At 36.0% G+C, this 18,437-nt stretch overlaps 1 protein-coding gene across 1 annotated transcript; it reads right to left on the minus strand.

Annotated features, from left to right (window-relative positions):
• Window positions 1-9,378: 9,378 nt before the first annotated feature.
• On the minus strand, window positions 9,379-17,496 carry LOC104120349 (uncharacterized). The gene is made up of 16 exons (XM_009632095.4): window positions 16,976-17,496; window positions 16,079-16,180; window positions 15,869-15,935; window positions 15,558-15,739; window positions 15,200-15,460; window positions 14,538-14,621; window positions 14,408-14,455; window positions 14,246-14,310; window positions 13,813-13,861; window positions 13,308-13,581; window positions 12,817-12,938; window positions 12,111-12,191; window positions 11,218-11,292; window positions 10,356-10,543; window positions 10,100-10,250; window positions 9,379-9,853 (listed from the first exon to the last, which is right to left on the minus strand). Exons 1-16 carry the CDS (start codon window positions 17,372-17,374, stop codon window positions 9,656-9,658), a joined length of 2,346 nt encoding a protein of 781 aa, XP_009630390.1. The 5' UTR covers window positions 17,375-17,496; the 3' UTR covers window positions 9,379-9,655.
• Between the last annotated feature and the right edge of the window lie 941 nt (window positions 17,497-18,437).

The raw sequence follows: 18,437 nt of genomic DNA on the forward strand, positions 1-18,437 counted from the left end.
GAAATTTCCCCCACACAAGGTTAGACAAGTCACTTACCTCGACTTGCTCCAATTTAACCAAGTATTATGCTTTTTCCTCAAATTTTCGACTCCGATCGACTCGTATCTAGTCATAATTAATTCGATACAATCAACCAAAATTATAGTAATCACTTTCATAAGAAAATATTACATTTTCATTGAAATCCGAAATTAGCTCAAAATTTGTCCGTGGGGCCCATATCTCGGAATCCAGCGAAACTTACAAAATCCGACAACCCATTCAATTACGAGTCCACCCATACCAATTTTACCAAAATCCGATAACAACTCGACCTCCAAATCTTAAATTTTCGTTTTTGGAAGATTTTGGAAAAATCTTGATTTCTTCCATTTAAATCCAAAATAAATGATGAATATGACCGTGGATTTATGAAATATAATCACATTTGGATATAGGACACTTACCCAAGTTGAAGTCTTGAAGAAATCCTCAAAATTCGCCCAAGAACCGTGCTCCAAAACTCCAAAACGAAATGAAGGAAATGATCATTTTTGGTCGTTAAGTTTCTGCCCCAAAAACACTATTCCGGTCGCTAAAAGTGTCACATCCGGTCGCTAAAGGTGCACACCAGGACTATTTACACTAACAGTTTTATTTCACTAAAAAGGCTTTAACTCCATCATACGAACTCGGAATTCGACGATTCTTGTTCCTATGAGTCACAAATAAAACTACGAACCCATTCGTTCAATCGAAACTCAATTCGGAGCTCATTTGCTCAATGTGATACCAATTTCGCTCGTTAAATAATTAACTCATATTTCGCGCTTAAAACTCAATCACGACTTGATAAAATTTGACCAAACTTTCCAGACCACTCCTATAATTCATTATCAAAATGTCGAAAGTCTCGAAATCGAATTTCGATCTCTAGAACTAAAAATGAACTTTTGGATCATTACATGCTTATGTTGAACACATCAAACTCTTCCTCGATAGCCTGTAGTGTATCAATCATAACTTCTTGTACTCAACTCCAACTGCCAAACAGTTTAAAGTTCTGCAAACTAGATACAAAGTACTACAACTTTCATGTTTTTCTCATCGCTCAACTCCTTATAGATTGCGAGATATAAGCTCCCAAAGTTAGCCCTGTGCAGCAGAAATTTCTGGCGATGCACAGTGCTGTAGCAAAAATCTGCAGTACCACCTTCAGTCAATCGATCATAACATTTTGTATAAATATTTGAATGATAAATGGTTTATCATTCTGGAAACTAGAATCAAAGGGCTACAACTTTCATGTTTTGATAATTTTCAGATTCCTTATAGATTTCGAGATATAAGCTTCCAAAGTCATAAATAGCTTTTGCAGCAGAAATATTCCAGCAATTCTTTTTTGTCCGAAATCCATTCCGTTAACCTTCCGAAATGCACCCGAGGCCCTCGGGACCTTAACCAAATATACCAACATGTCCCAAAATATAATATGAACTTAGTTGAGGCTTCAAACCATGCCAAACAATGCCGAATTTACGAATCGCGCATCGAATCGAATTATGAGTTTTCAATTCTTCCAACTTCTATATTTTGCGCCGAAACATATCAAATCAATTCCGATTGACCTCAAATTTTGCACACAAGTCATAAATGACATAACTGAGTTATGAAAATTTTCAGAATCGGATTTCGACCCCGATATCAAAAAGTCAACCCCTCGGTCAAACTTCCCAAAAATTCAACTTTCAGCATTTCAAGCCTAATTCTACTACGGACTTTCAAATAAAATTCCGATCACGCTCCTAAGTCCAAAATCACCATACGGAGCTGTTGGAAGCATCAAAATCCTATTCTGGGGTCGTTTGCACATAATTTTATATTTGGTCACTATTTGAACCTAAACTTTTAATTTTTCATCAAAATTCCATATCTCTGGCTAGGGACCTCGGAATTTGATTCCGGGCATACGCCTAAATCCCAAATCACGATACAGACCTACCAAAATTGTCAAAACACTGATCCGAGTCTGTTTGCTCAAAATGTTGACCAAAGTCAACTCAGTTGAGTTTTAAAGCTCTAATTCACATTTAAATTTATTTTTCACCTGAAAACTTTCCGATTTTTTTTTTACGGACTGCACACGCAAGTCGAGTAATGGTAAATAATACTTAGATCACATAATTAATTATTAAATTTAAAGATGATATTTTGGGTCATCACATCTGCACACGAAGTGCAGGGTGTAGCGTGAGTACAACCAACTCAGTAAGTAACAAGACTAAATAATAGACTGAAAGTAGTGACGAGCTTCACGGATATAGCTCAATTACATAAATTTCAACTTAGAAAAATAGGTATGCTTTCAAATTCAAAAATTAAGGCAAAATCAGTTAATTCATGTCAAGTTCAATTGAAACAGGATATAATATCTCTCAGAAATTACATGACAATGATATATACCAGCTGAAGTACAACAATAGTGAAATTAAGTGCAAAAATCTCAGAGCAGCAGTCACTCAGTCCTCCCAAGTACTCCAACCTCACAGTCACTCATTCCTCTCTATCGCTCAGCACTGGGCACTCGCACTCGGCACTCGCACTCGCACTCAGTAGATACATGCGCTCACTAGGGGTGTGTACAGACTCCGGAGGGGCTTCTTCAGCCCAAGTGCTATAACAAGCCAATCATGGCATAAATCAATAAAATATGTTGCGGCGTGTAGCCCGATCCCATAAATATCCTCTCAAAACCAGGCCCTCGGCCTCATTCAGTCATCAACCTCTCCAGTCTCCCAGACTCTCAGTAATCATGATAATCAACCCAAACATCAATGATATAATGTATTTGTCACAACTAGAAATTTCCACCTTCAGAATCGTGATGGCGCCTAATATTTCACTTGGTAGGTAAGCCAACGCTAAAATAATCTTAACCATTTTTAAGCAAATTAAATTAAACAGAAGTCAATTACTGAAATAAAGTGCGGAAGACTATAACTACCGAATCATCATAATACATCCCCGAATCTGGTGTCACAAGTGCACGAGCCACTAGAATAACACAAATAAAGGTCTGAATAAAATTCAAACTGTTTGAAAGATAACACACATCTAAGATAAGATAGAAGGGGACTTCAGAACTGCGAACGCTGTGCAGTTATACCTCAAGTCTCCTCTGAGTAGCTGAGTCCGAGCACGTCTATGGTACGCCGCTGGGACCAACTCCAAAATCTGCACAAGAAGTGCAGAGTGTAGTATGAGTACAACTGACCCCATGTACTCCGTAAGTGTCGAGCCTAACCTCGACGAAGTAGTGGCAAGACGATGACAAGACACGTACGTAAACAACACGTACAAGTATATACAAATACAAAGCAACAATAATACAATAAATAATAATTTATAAATTGGAAGGGGACATGCGAAGGGGAATGATATAATAATTTCAGTAGGAGAAGTATCACTTAGCAGCCAATTAATTCATCAACAATAAAATGAGCAACTGATAATTTGAAAATGGCACGGCACCACCCTTCGTGCTTTTACTCCCATTCCTCCCATAAACTGATAAATAATAATAATAATTGGCACGGCATCACCCTTCGTGCTTTTACACTCAAAAATGACACGGCAACACCCTTCGCACTTTTACACTCTTTCTCACCATGACAATGATAGTATAAATAATAAAAATGGCACGACATCACCCTTCGTGCTTTTACACTCTTTCTCACCATATTCAACAATAATTAAATCAATAAAAATTTCATGAATAATGGTCAAATAATCAATAATAACTTAAACAGGAATATCTTAATTAAATAAGCAATTATTCAAAATGAAATAAATTTCTCCAACATGCTTTGACCCAACCACAATGAATAAGTGTTCGTCACCTCACATATACGTTATACCCGCATATTAAATCACGTAGCAAATAGACAAATAAATCCTACTCCCTCAAGTCAAGGTTAACCATGACACTTACCTCGCTTTGCAACCAAATTCAAGATTCCAATAAACCTTTGCCTCATGAATTCGTTTCTAAAATCCACAAATCTAGTCATAAACAATTCAACATACTCAATACATATCGTAGGAATTAATTCCATATGAATTTACTAATTTTTCCGATTAAAATTTGAAATTCATCTAAAAACAATAGTGGGAGCCACGTCTCGAATCTCGAAAAAAACTTACAAAATCCGAACATTCGTTCCGAGACGAGTCCAACCATATAAAAATTACCAAATTCTGATGTCAAATGGATCTTCAAATCTTAATTTTTCGATTTTGGAAAGTTTTACAAAAATTCCAATTTATTCCATCTAAATTCGAAATAAATGATGAATATAGACATGGATTTATGAAATATAATCAATTTTGGTTATAGAACACTTACCCAATTCAAAGTCGTGAAAAATTCCTTCTAATCGCCCAGAAACTGAGGTTTTAACACCCAAACGAAATGAAGAAAAATCGCCATTTTCGACCCCTTAATGTTCTGCCAAGTCTCGCATTTGCGAGAAAAAATGTCACATCTGCGGCCTCGCATTTGCGAGACAAGGGTCGCATTTGCGAAGCCAAGAAGCCAGGCGATTGGCCGCACCTGCGCAAAGAGTGTCGCACCTGCGACATCGCAGAAGCGACGAAGTGACCGCAGAAGCAGTCCTCCCTTCGCAGAAGCGAATGAGCATTTGCACAATAGTACTCCACAGAAGCGGAGTTTCATTCCGGTGCTCAAGTCGTAGAAGGAACAAATTCCACGCAGAAGCGGGTTCGTACCTGCGCTCCAAGCTTCGCAGGAGCGACGCACTAGAACCAGAACTAGCAGTTTTTGCAAAAATGATCTGAAACATGTCCGAAACTCACCCGAGCCACTTGGGACCTCGTCCAATTATACCAACCAGTCCTGTAACATAACACGGACTTACTCGGGGTCTAAAATCACATCAAACAACATCGAAATTACAATTCACACCTCAATTCGAATTTTGAGTTTTCAAATCCTTTCCATTTACAAAACTCGTGCCGAAATATATTAAATGAATCCGGAATGACTTCAAATTTGGCACACAAGTCATAAATGACATAACAGAGCTATTTCAAGTTTTTGAAATCTCAATCCGAGTCCGATATCAATAAAGTCAACTCTGCGATCAAACTTTGAAAATCTTTAGCCTTTAAATTTTAAGTTTCCGTTAAATGGCCATAACTTGAGCTAGGGACCTCCAAATTAAATTTCGGGCATACGCCCAAGTCCCAAATCACGATATGGACCTACCGGAACTGTCAAAATACTTATCCGGGTCTGTTTGCTCAAAATATTGACCAAAGTCAACTCAGTTGAGTTTTAAAGCTCTATTTCACATTTTAATTCATTTTTCACATAAAACTTTCTGAAACATTATACGAATTGCGCACGCAAGTCGAGGAGTGATGAATAGTGCTTTTCGAGGTCTTATAACACAGAAATGAATGTTTAAATTAAAGATGATATTTTGGATCATCACAGTATCAATAATGAACAATAGAGACTGAGATGTAATAATCAAGTAAAACTGTGGCTGAGTACAAAATAGCAATTTAACAGATAATTCAACATGTACACGACCTCTGTGGGTCCCTATAGTGCCAACACATAGTCTAAACATGATTTGCAGTCCAATTTCTATTACACGCGGAGAATATACGGATAACAACATATTTTTCAACTATTCAGTTCCATGAAATTGACCAAGTCATAATTCCTACGGTGCACGCCCACACACCCGTCACCTAGCATATGCGTCACCTCAAAACCAATCATATGACACATATTACGGGGTTTCATACCCTCAGAACTAAATTTAGAACTGTTACTTACCTCAAACCATGCAAACCCCTACTCCAACACGCTCTTGCCTCATGAATCGGCCTCCAAATGCCTCGAATCTAGCCACAAACAGTTTGATACAATAAATACGAGCTAAAGGATTTAATTCCATAAGAAAAATACTAAGTTATTAGTCAAAAGCCGACTCAAAAGTTGACCCCCGGGCCCACGTATCGAAATATGATAAAAGTCACAAAGTCCCGAAACTCATCCAACCACGAGTCCAACCATACCAAATTTACCAAAATCCGACACCAAATCGCCACCCAAAACCCCAAATCAAACTCTTTAAATCCCTAGCCTCAATTCTCAAATTTCACCTTAAATACACACAAACCAGGTGGAAAATTTAATGGGGAAACAAGATTATTGATTAAAAATGAACACATGTGACTTACCTCAAGAAACTCCTAGAAAATCCTCTCAAACATCGCCTTAGACCGACTTTGAAATGTTCAAAATGAAGAAAAATTGTGAACCCTTGAATTTAGGGTTCTGTCTAGGGGTCTCGCACATGCGCTCCACTTGACCGCATCTGCGGCCTCGCAGGTGCAGACAAATCCTTCGCACCTGCGGAAATCCCTCAGGTCACGCCAACCTCGCTTATGCGCCCCTCCAGCCGCACCTGCGACAAACCCCTCGCATGTGCGATCACACCAGAAAACTCCCAGCTTCAGCAATGCATTAAGTCCCATTTTCGATCCGTTAACCATCCGAAATTAACTCGAGGCCCCCTTGGATCTCAACCAAACATACCAATAGGTCCTAAAATACGATACGAACTTAGTCGAACCCTCAAATCACATCAAACAATATCAAAAACCTGAATCGCACCCCAATTCAAGCCTATTGAAACTAATGGAATTCCAAGTTCTACAAACGATACCAAAACCTATCAAATCACGTCCGATTGACCTCAATTTTGCATACAAGTCACAAATGACACCACGGACCTACTCCAACTCACGGAACCTCAATCTGAGCCCGGTAACTACAGAGTCCACTCTCGGTTAACCTTCCAAATTTTTAACTTTCGCCATTTCAATCCTAATTCCTCTACGGACCTCCGAATAACAATCCGGACACGTTCCCAAGTCTAAAATCACCCAACGGAGCTAACAGAACCATCAAAACTCCATTCCGGAGTCGTCTACTCATAAGTCAACATTCGGTCAACCTTTTCCACTTAAGCTTCCAACTTTGAGATAAAAAGTGTCTCAATTCATTCCAAACCAACTACCCCGCAAGTCACATAACAACTGTAAAGCATAAAATGAACAGCAAATGGGGGAACGGGGTTACAACTCTTAAAACGACCGGCCGGATCATTACACTCAATTGAACTAAAAATGTTATTCTCCAATATATACATCAGTGTGTAAATGTACATATGTATGTCATTCTAATCATTGTTTCTGGTGAAGGTTATTTGGAACTATTCTTAATGATACGAACCACATTTAAGGTTCTTAACAGTAAATTATTGCACTTTTTATATTTATTAAATTTTTAATGGGTTTCACGTATAAGTTCTTATTCAATAAAGAAAACACTAGGATTAGATTGAGCCTGATGTCAAGGCACTAGATCCGTCATTGATCCTTTAAGCTAAGAACAACCAACTATGATTGCTCCAGTTACTTAAAATATGAATCTCATAAAATAATTTTTAATGTGTGCTTATGAATGCTATATGTAAAATATAATAAGTGATCTCAAGAGGAAACTTTAAACAATGATTCCTATAGCGATCTTAATGATAAATAGTCGATATTTTGTAAAATCTGACTCAGAATTTTGGGTTTAAGAATGTTGGACTATAGTCCGTACATGTAATTACACTTTTTTTTATTTTAATTAGTACAAGAACTTAAACACATAAAAACTTGAGACAGCAAAAACAAAATTGTATGTTCAACGGATAGCTGCACCAAAATTTTCTTTCAATAATTCGGTGGATAAAGTAGTCACAACACCTTTTTTTGGTACATACATCACTTATATTTTATACTAGAATTTAAGAGATTGTAAAGATTCAGCTCCTATATATGAAAATTATATTGTGACACTCATAAAATTAAACAAAGTGGAAATTAGCAAATGATTCTAATAGGACAATAAAGAAATAAAAAGAGGCATTTTTATACAACCTAAAAACGAAAAGAGCAAGCAAGTGTAAGCAGAACCAGAATTTGAAACTTCTGAGTTTGAAATTTGCCTCGGTGATGCTTTAAAGTGACGACAAATATCTCAATTTTCTGTCAATGGGAAGAGGCTTTCAACGCAATTATAAACACAATTCTTTGCAGGAATTCCCTCGATTTCAAACTCTCTCCAACTCTTTTTCGTAACATCATAACAAAAGCATGTGAAAATGTATGACTTGCTCTTCACAATGAATAAAATCTCCCCATCATAAGACAAGCATATTTTACGATAATTAAATAACTGCATATTATTAAGAAAATGATTTGACTCTCCCATTCTCTTTGTCGACTATTTTCAAAAGTCCACAAATTGATATATCCACTCATTTCGATGTTCAATTGCAAAGGAATGCTTTTAATCTCTCTCCATGATTTGTCGATGCCTAAAGTAAAAATCCAGTTTTCGATATAATTGCCTTGTCTTGTACAAAGAACTTTATACCTTTTTTCTTCTGGTTCAAAACCTAATGAATAATAGTTAAAAAGAGGAAGAAATCTTACTTCTCTTGTACATGGATTAAAAATCGCAGCACGTCTCGTCAATGGGGCAAAATAAGCCGTTAGCACAAGCCAAACGAGGAATCAGATGGTAACAATTGGCGAATACATCAGGCAATTTCACGAAATCGTCGAAAAATTATACTACGTATAAGGTAAAATATTACTTGTTATTGATTAAAAATAGACTTTGAACACCCTTGCATAGTTCATTGGCTTTTGAACACTCTGGCTTCGCCACTGCGACGAAGTAAGGCTTTTCTATCTCCCTTTTGCTCTATAGTGTAAAATATTCCATCTTCATGCAAAAAAAAAATATACACGACGCAAAGGAATTACAAAATACAGAAACACACTTAAAACGCTTTAGGGACTTGACCGAATATTTCAAAGATTATTTCTTGTGGAATCCATGGATTTGTTCTCACAGACTCCATTTTCTTCTCCATACAAGTGATGTTGATGTCTTGTTAATTTGTTAAAAACCTTTTTATACCACAAATTAGGGTAAATCTTACGCCTCTCCTTTTCCTTCCAAAATTGCTGCAAATAGTAGATCTAAACCTACATATTTTAATGTTAAAATCCTTAAAAATTGATGCCATAGAGCTTAAATCATAAATTCACACGTGTATATTACCCAAAAAATTTAACAAGTCCAGAGATAATAACTGATACCAACTGTTATGCAGGTAAGTAGTAGATTTGTTACATTTAAACCGACTTCTATTCTTGAACAGTTTCCTCTCTTTCAGTCCTTTTAGAATATAGGCCTTGATCCAAGCATCAAGCTTAAAGCTTGAGTACAAGAAAACTAAATAACAAGACTTACATATGAACGCCTTATAAACTTTTGACAGGCAATTTACAGCAAAAATACAATAGGATTTTATGCAATGCACATATCAATGTTAATACTGATGTTAGATCTGAAGGCAAGTAAATATCAAACGCGCATGTGTCTAATCTGTGTTTCAGTGTAGAGGTACTTAAAATAGAGAACAAAGAAGTTAAGCTGAAGAATTATGCCGTTCCATTGGTAGCCTCAGCAGGCATGGTAATGGTCAGCAACGATAACGGACTGCATATAAATCATTTCAACCTTTTGATCTTGTTAGTAGCTTCCATTATATTTTGGCCCCATGAAGAGTTTTCTAGGTTTAATAATCTTGCGAGTTGTTGAGAAGCCTCGTGAAATCTATCTTCCGCAACACATGTCTCTGTCTTTAGAGCAAAGATAACATCATTGACATCTTCCTCCAGCTGAAGGTGGAAGACGTGAGGAAATACCTGGAAAAAGAACACACAATTTGAATCAGATCAAATTGTCTAATGCCAAATGCGCTTATTGGCATCCACTTGAGCTAATTGTATCCAAAAGAAACTCTATGATGGTGGCTAACTGTTAGAATGTGCACTATCAGTGATCCATTTTCTAATAGAAAGCACAAATATATGGAAGTTGGGCAACTCTTTGAACGACTGAGAGTTACTATGTAATTTGCAAACTCGTGTCAGGAAAAGTTTAATTCTCACCGACTTTAATTTGGAGTAAATTGAATCCTTGATGGCTTGTGACCTCGATACCAAATTGATGACAAATAGACCTTGATCAGAAAGAGAACCTTTAGCTGCCATAAGGAATGTCTCTTCTACAAAGTCTGCAGCTGGACAACTTAAACCGGAACTGCCAACAAGAGAAAAAGTTAAAGAATAGCTACTGAAGTTGGTGCTATAGTGAAAAAGGAAATATGAATATAAGAAGAAATGTATGGTGAATAGGCCCATTTACCTCGAGTCTGAAGAGTCCACATCAACAATGAGCATGTCAATTTTTTCAGCGCTTTTAAGTGGTGCACGGGACAAAATGGAACTACCATTGGAAGAAGGGACCTTTGCCTCAGAAAGATTATTTTCATCGCATATAGTAACTGCACAAGCTAGATCCTTAACATACTTTAGACCATCGGTAATATGTACCTGAAACACCATGAAAGAAATTGAAAGGTGACCATTGGTGTGAGTTCTTACAAGCATGTGACTTCTGAGTTAGGCTTCTTATATTATCTATAAGATAACAGCTTGTGTTCTCATAGCTAAAACCTTGAATTGATCCCCACCCTAATCATAAGGTGTTAGTCGCGTTACTACAGAGTACGGTAATCCTGGCATAATCATCCTCAAGATTTCCATTTAAAACCGAGAGAAGAGAGAGAGGAGAAGCGACCAGACTCTTGAGATGTTGTGTCTAAAATATACTTGTTTGTGCACAAATGCTGTTACAATTAGTTGGAAATTGTCCCCACCCCCCAAAAGACTGCTTAAATTCACTTAACCTGTGGCAAATAGAGATAATATTGTGAAATTGGTGACGCAGTATAACGTATTGCTTTCCAAAGCATGGTTTTCATTATTAAACCTCTAAATTAAACTATTTTATTTGCCTCGTCATTTTAAATGTAGCCACCAAGGGGAATCAAACATCGATTGAAAATCTTAGTTGATCTTGAATGAATATGCTTATTGGATCCCATCCTATACTTGCAATTAATGATTAACTTACAGACGAACAATAAAAAGAGGGGGAAAAAAGGGAGGGGGTGGGGGAGGAAGTAATGACGGTAAGAAAAGGTGGAGCGAAGACTGCAAACTACCTTTAATCGTTCATCATCTCTAAAATCGAAATAGTCTCTAGCAAGATTTAGAACCACCGGATCTAACTCCAACACCTGTGAATCGCATTATAAGCCAGTTTGGCAAGATAGAAAAATATTTAATAACAAAAGACAAATATAACTTAGAAAAATAAATATAAAGATTACCCTTAACTAATCTAAAGGTTTATTTCAGTTGGAGTTTTCATACTAAAATGGTCGTCATGTTGCCATTTAAACTCTTTAACATTTCACTTTGCTATATGCATCTTCCAAAATCATGGCACTTTGCCATCTTCAAGCATTTTCTGGCGAAAATTAAATACTATGTACGCACAACTTTAGTGCAGATTAAGCAGTGTTAGCGAAAAGTTGTAGCAAGATATAACTATCTCCTCAAAAGTCATAGTTTCTATGTCTAATTTGAGTACTAAATCAACACAACATGAAGTCTGATCTAATGCATTACATCATGGAACAATGTGTTTCAAACTTCTCATGTGATTAAATAATTCAATATTCTAGTTGTACCAATACAAACAACAAAATTATATGGATTACACATAGATATACATATTAGGTCCTACTGTGCATGTCCTCAAGTACATGAGGGTGTAATTATGAATTTGAAGTAACAAGGACACGTATCATGTATGGTGCTGTGAACTAGTGCAATTACAAATGTCTGTAACTCCACATTGTCTTACTTAGCATGTCAGCCGTTATTTCCTTCTTTTTTTCATAATAAGTTCTGCTTTCACAAATTTTTTTTCCATGTGCATAGTGACAGACAATTTACAATAGATGGCAAATTGGAACTTTAAAGGTGTGAATGGCACAGAAAAGAAGTGAAAACAAAATAAAAGCGGCACATTTGTGTAAACATACTTTACCTTGATCTCTGCAAACATGAGGTGCTTATATAGAAACATTGGAAGCAATCCTGCCCCAAGACCAATTACTAGAGATCTCACCTGAAAAATGAACAATTGCAGCTTTAGCCTAAAGCACAGCGCGCACCTCCCGAGATGGACTAGAAGCTCACATAAGATAGGTCATATCATGAATCTTAAGTTACTGAAGAGAAATTCTAGTGCATAGACGTTACGTTCTTTTAAATATGGATTTTAAAGGACGTGTTAACCCAACAGGCACACTCATGCAAATGCTTAAGAGAAGGGGATGTTATGGTGACAGGACTAACTAAAGGTGAATCCGTGGGTTGGTGGGTGACTGTGCATTTTGGTGTGTTCAATCAAGACACAATTTAAAATTAGCGTTCACACCTGACACCATGATTCCATTTTGAAAATAAAACAAAATAAAATCTGCATTTTTAAATTTTGTCAGAAAACGGTAAGAATTTATCAAATCAACGAGGTTGACAGGACATATACTCTATTAGACTAATCTGCACTTATTTGACAAATAAGCACAGCCCAAAGAACTAAGGAATTTTCTCCTTTCATTGCAGAGCAACATTTTAAGCTAAAAAGAAACTCAAGTTCAGAAACTCTAGAAGCATGGTTGTCTGCATTTCTTGAACTGCTCAAAACACTACAGGTTATCCGTACTAAAAGAGAGAAGTTTACTTCTTACCATGCCTCCAGTAGATGCCAAACTATCCAAATGAGAAGATATCAACATAAAACCGGAGATGATTCCAGTATGATAGGAGCTGGCCAAATAACTGTGGTCAACTTTCAAATTGTCGTTCAATCCTGTGATAGAATGAACATAATTGCAGGTCATAATGAAGCTCAGATGTATAGTTGAGTGCTTTAAATAAATGTGACGAGTAAAATCAAATTGTCCTCCTTCCCCTTAGCCAACTCTTATTTTCTCCTTTTCCCTTTTGTGATCCGGCCCTTCCCCGGATCCACGCATAGCGGGAGCTCAGTGCACCGGGCTGCCCTTTTTTTTTCTTTTAATCTATCCACTAGTCAAAACAAGTCATCTAAAGGATGAAGACAACAACGGCTAGAGGAAAGTAGTACATGACGCTGAAAAAATAAGATAATGCAGTCAAGTTCTTGAAAAGCAATCATAATATTATGCAGCTAAGGTTTTATGAAGGAAAGTAAAGCTACCATCAGAGGATGAGATATTAGATCCAGATCTTTTCTGATTTCCCTTTTTCTTAGGTTTTGAAGATTGGCCTCTCTTCTGATTAATATCACCGACAGTTTTCGGTGATCCTTCTCTTGTTAGAACAGCCTCAGATTGAACTAAACTCTCAGTTCTTTGAAAAGTAAGTCGACGAAATATCACATCCTCGGATGGAAAGAGACGGCTAATATTGTCATCAACTTTCTCGTAGATCACATCATCTACAGTAATTGGACCAGTCAAGGGAGATGTGATCTACAGAAGACAATGGAGCAGGTAATAGATTAGAACATAAGGTGCAAAACTTTTCATAAAGCAAAACCGTTTAAAAGATATAATGGGTTATGCACTAATTCCTATTCAACTTCCTCCGAAGAAAAAGAATTGAACGACAGCCAAAAGAAATGGATAGGGCAATAAGAATAGTCATAACAAGAATACAATGTTATAACGAAATGATAATTGATTAAAAGGCTTTTCATGAACCTCTTGAACAATCTTCTGCTGCTTGATTCCATCACCTGCTGCCATAAAACTGAGAAAAGCACAAACCGGATAAAAAGATCTTAGTAAGGCAGATATTTACAGGAACTACGTTTTCTGTAACCAAATTTCTCAATAATAGAAATACACATTTGTTGCTAAAGACTTACATTTATAGCTTGAAAATTTTGTTAAATTAAGAGTTTCTGAATAGCAAGCAAACTGCACTAAAAACTAGTTGAATTGATCAATCAGACATTTGACCACTTTATTCCTATTGTACTCCTTATGTTTGGGTAGCCATATTTGGGTAATGGATAAATAAAGGAACTACACAACTTGAAATTCAAGAAAATTCCTTAAAATTCAAAACCTGTTTAATATAAATGAAAGAGAGATGGCTAAATCCAAAGGTAAATTATGAAAAGTAACGTACGGTATCTGAGCTTCACCGTCACAATTTCCTGGCGCCAATTGCATTACCAGAGGAGACAGATCTTTCTGAACAAGGAAAAGAAATATGCAAATAAGTTGACGGAAAACCACTGTTTACATCAGCTGGCAAAACAACATATCAATTAAATGTCGCAAAAGTCACCTGGACGTCATCCATACTGGCATTGGAATGGCTAGAATCTAACAAAATCTACAAAAACACAATCCACTACATCAGAATCTTACAAAGATAACAGAAATAGTTTAACACACACATTTTAACGAGTGAGTACCATTATTAGACGAGCAGCCTTTGAGCTTTCTACGACTAACCATTGTCCTTCTTCTGAAGAGAAGAGCCACTCACAAGCTCGAGCCTGAATTCTAAGCATCAGTTAAATTCTTATACATCTCAAAAAAAGACTATCAACTATGACCTAAAAACTTACTATCATACCAAAATAATGTCAGAATTAGGTCACTAGTCCATTTTCTTTTTCATTTCCATTTAAGGCCTACAGTTTAATTCCATGACACAACACAATGTTATGTCAGCTTCCGTTACCGAGAATATTATCATCCATCTACAGAGAGGTTCTCAATACTGTACTTGTCAAAAAAATTAACTAGATGAAAATCAAAAAGTAAATATCTGCCCCATCTTTTTCTCCAATAGTGCCAATAGTGTCAATTTTTAACTCATTGAGAAGTGAACCATGTCAGATAAGGATATTGAAGTTGAAACCAAAGGGAGTCTTAAGCTTTTCTTCATACATAGATAACACATCAGCTACCCGAAGAGAAAAAGGAAACCCCAAAATAGGGGTCAACTGAAAACTGGAAAAATAAAAATTTTTAATGAGCAGCTTGATGAAAGTGGAAACTATCTACAAATGCACACGAATGATAGCAGTGCGCACATGAATAAGAGAGACTTATGGTAGAGGATACAAACCTTTGGAACAAGAAACACAGCACAATGATATGCAAAAGGTTCAAAATCTTTTCGAGCATCAAGAAGCACAGCTCTGTAACAGAATAGGGAAACCCCAGCTTCACCTAAACTAAGCTGAACTCTACGACCTGGACTAAGCTCTGCCAGATTCCCTTCAGCTCCAATTTTCAAGTCTTCTAGTGTGTACATTACATCACAACCACTGGAATAATCTGCACGAATTTTATTTTCATCTTCAAGTGCTTGAAAGAGGCCATGAACCTGTAATGTAAATAGGATCGCATCCAAGATCTCATCGCATAAAATATATAAGCATTCTTAGTAATTGAAAAGATCAGAAGGGGGTGAGAGCCTTTACCTGGTTCTTTGGACCACCAAAGGATGACTGATCAACAGATGAGAATATTTGGCACAACGAAGGAGAATTATCTCTCTCGGCTACCACCATAAAAGTCTGTAAGCTCGACTTATCAGAGGGTTTCAGAGCAATGGGATGAATCCCCATCTTCCACCCATACCGAAACTTGGGAAAGAGTAAACCTAACAGAAGAAGGAGCAAGCAATCGAATGTCCATTCTCGAACAAATTTATAATAGACAATAGTAGCAGGTATAGACTGAATAATAAGGAACCAAAATGCAGAAATATGTCAGGACACATCTCGATTACCTAATACATGAGATTCACCCAAAGTGAGGCAAATAAATCTCCCCCCAACTTTCAGCAGTCTTTTAACCTGGTCAGTTTAAGGACATTTCGGCACGAGTCAAAACACAATGGAGATGATCATTCAACTATTAGAAAATGATATCATATCGAGAGCATACATCAAATGAGTATAATGCGAAATAATGATAATCAAATTTGCTTTTAGAACACCTCAGACAAATACTGAGTTCCTAACTTTGATCCAAGCTCGGGCTCCATTAAAGCATCCAATCCTCCCTTGTCGAGAATGGCTCCAAAGCTCTCATTTGCAAACTAAATCAGAAAAACAATAGTTAGGAAAAGAATACAGTCCAAAAAATAGAAAACTATTTGGACATACATCTTGCAAATGAAGTAGCATTGTTGACAAACAGCTAAAAGTAAGCAACATTGCACCAGAAACAGGATCCAACTAATTGTTTATGTTCATAAAGCAAAATAGAGCACTTATCCATCAGTAACAACATTCGATTATTTTTCTCTTCCTTTTTTTTCCAAAAACAAAAAAGGAAAATCCCAGCATTACTCAATTTCTTTCTGAAATATCCTCCTGGTTCCAAAAGAAGCATGCTTTAACCCCAAAATACACGGGAAAGCTTAAAATCATGATCAAATGGTACCTTTTGGGCATTTTTCTTTCATCTACTGCTTAAATATAATAAGCATTTTCATCTACTGCTTAAATATAATAAATGTTCACCTCTTGACGACAGCAAATGCATGATATACATTCTATTATATTCAAAATTACACTTTCTAGTTTCTACGTCCCATTTAAGTGGTACAATTCGACTGTGAATTCAAAACTAATTTTTGGATTTCCTCAGTTTTCAAACATTAAAAAAAAGCAACTTATTTCAGAAAGAATATTGTTTTTAAACTTGTTTCCAATATTTAACTCAAACAAACCTTCTCACAGAAACTGAATTTGCAAACTCAAAAACTCCAAAACTACAGACACACACTGACCATCTAAATTTAACTTGAAAAAAAAAAAAATCAAATCTTTTAACTTGTCAAAGCTATAAAATGTCAAATAAAGAGTAACATTTCCTATGTGTAGTGTACCTGCATATTTGTCATATCCATAACACGCCATTTCATACCAGGTCTTAACCGAATATTTCTTCTCAACATATCCGAAACAACAACTTTAGAGAAATCAATATTAGTAATATTAACAAATCCATCATCATAAAGATACTCAGAGAGCTTAGAATTCCCACAACCAGGAACGAGAATTTGAATTTCCTCTTTTGCTGGAGAAACGACGTCGTTTGACGATTGAATAATGTTGAGGTGAGATAATAGTTGGTCTTTGAGCTGAGGCCATTCTGCGTACCATTCAAATGCATCATCTGAACCTCTGATTGTAAAGAAACTGTCCCAATTCTCTTTGCTTGTGAAATCTCCTAATGTTTTTAGCAATTCTTCTTGATTCTTTTGTTGTTTCTTATTCTTCCCCATTTTGTTGAGGAATGTGGGAGTTTGAAGTTCCTAAATTTTTGGGGGTTTTGTGGTTTAGGGTTTTGAAAAGGTTTAAGGTTTTAGTGATTTGACCATTTTGGGGAAACAAAGAAGGAAGACATATATGAATAATTTTGGTTTAAGTTTTCTAAAGAAATTGTTTTTGAATATTGATTTTGTAGTGAAATATATATTTCTTCTCATTTTCTGTAGTGGTGTTTGAATTTCCAGAATCAAAGGATTTATTTTTTACTGTAATTTTCTTATATATCTTTTAAATATTTAAATTATTTTATTATGATTTAAATTACTTTTTATGTAAATATATAAGTTTTATTTCGAAAAACGTAAAGATTGTATGTACAAATATACTATCTAAAAATCTGAAACTCGAAAAGCGAAAAGTATCACATAAATTGTAACATAAATATCAAAGTCTTAAAATTTTACTTATGCGGTGCAGGTACGGTATGGGGCGGGTTTGATCTTATGCGGAGCAGGTCTTATGCGGGTGCGGAGCGGGTTGAAACTTATTTTCAAAATCTAATGCGGGTCCGGTTGCGGGTTTCATTGCGGTACCTTGTGGGTTTACTCTATGGAAATCACTATGGACCGTACAAATAAGGCAAAAAAATAGTGAAGAAAATTCTATGTGACATTGGTACTTTTCTGCACTAAATTTATAAGTGATTGAATCAACTTTATTTTCCATTTGTCTTTGTTTTTGGGTTTCATATGGTGGCCTACAAGAGGGAAGATCCGTATTACGTCCTTAAAAGGGTTTTTTTAATTATATACATATAGTTTTTTTTCACAAGAGATTAGTAAAGAAATATAGGAAATTCTTGTGAGGTCATTTTCTTGTATGTAAATAGTAACTAGTTAGGAGATAATTTCTACTGAAAACGGGCAAAAGAAAAATACTATAAAATCAAGGAGAAAGTATATGTTCACATATATGAGCTTACATATTATATATTATAAACTAGTTATAAAAACATTGAGGTGCATATTTGTTATACGGAAATTTATCAAGTATAAGTTAATACCTAAATTTAGGTAT

This window comes from Nicotiana tomentosiformis, chromosome 9 (genome assembly GCF_000390325.3).
Source record: "Nicotiana tomentosiformis chromosome 9, ASM39032v3, whole genome shotgun sequence".
NCBI classification, from domain to species: Eukaryota; Viridiplantae; Streptophyta; class Magnoliopsida; order Solanales; family Solanaceae; genus Nicotiana; species Nicotiana tomentosiformis.

Bases quoted from the DNA above. Each gene is read 5' to 3' on its own strand.
- LOC104120349 (XM_009632095.4), bottom strand. From the start codon at position 17,374: ATGGGGAAGAATAAGAAACAACAAAAGAATCAAGAAGAATTGCTAAAA. The intron at 15,461-15,557 runs GTAAAGGCTCTC...TTTACATTACAG, and splicing joins TTGGTGGTCCAAAGAACCAG to GTTCATGGCCTCTTTCAAGC. The intron at 13,582-13,812 runs GTTCATGAAAAG...TGTCTTCTGTAG, and splicing joins AGCAGAAGATTGTTCAAGAG to ATCACATCTCCCTTGACTGG.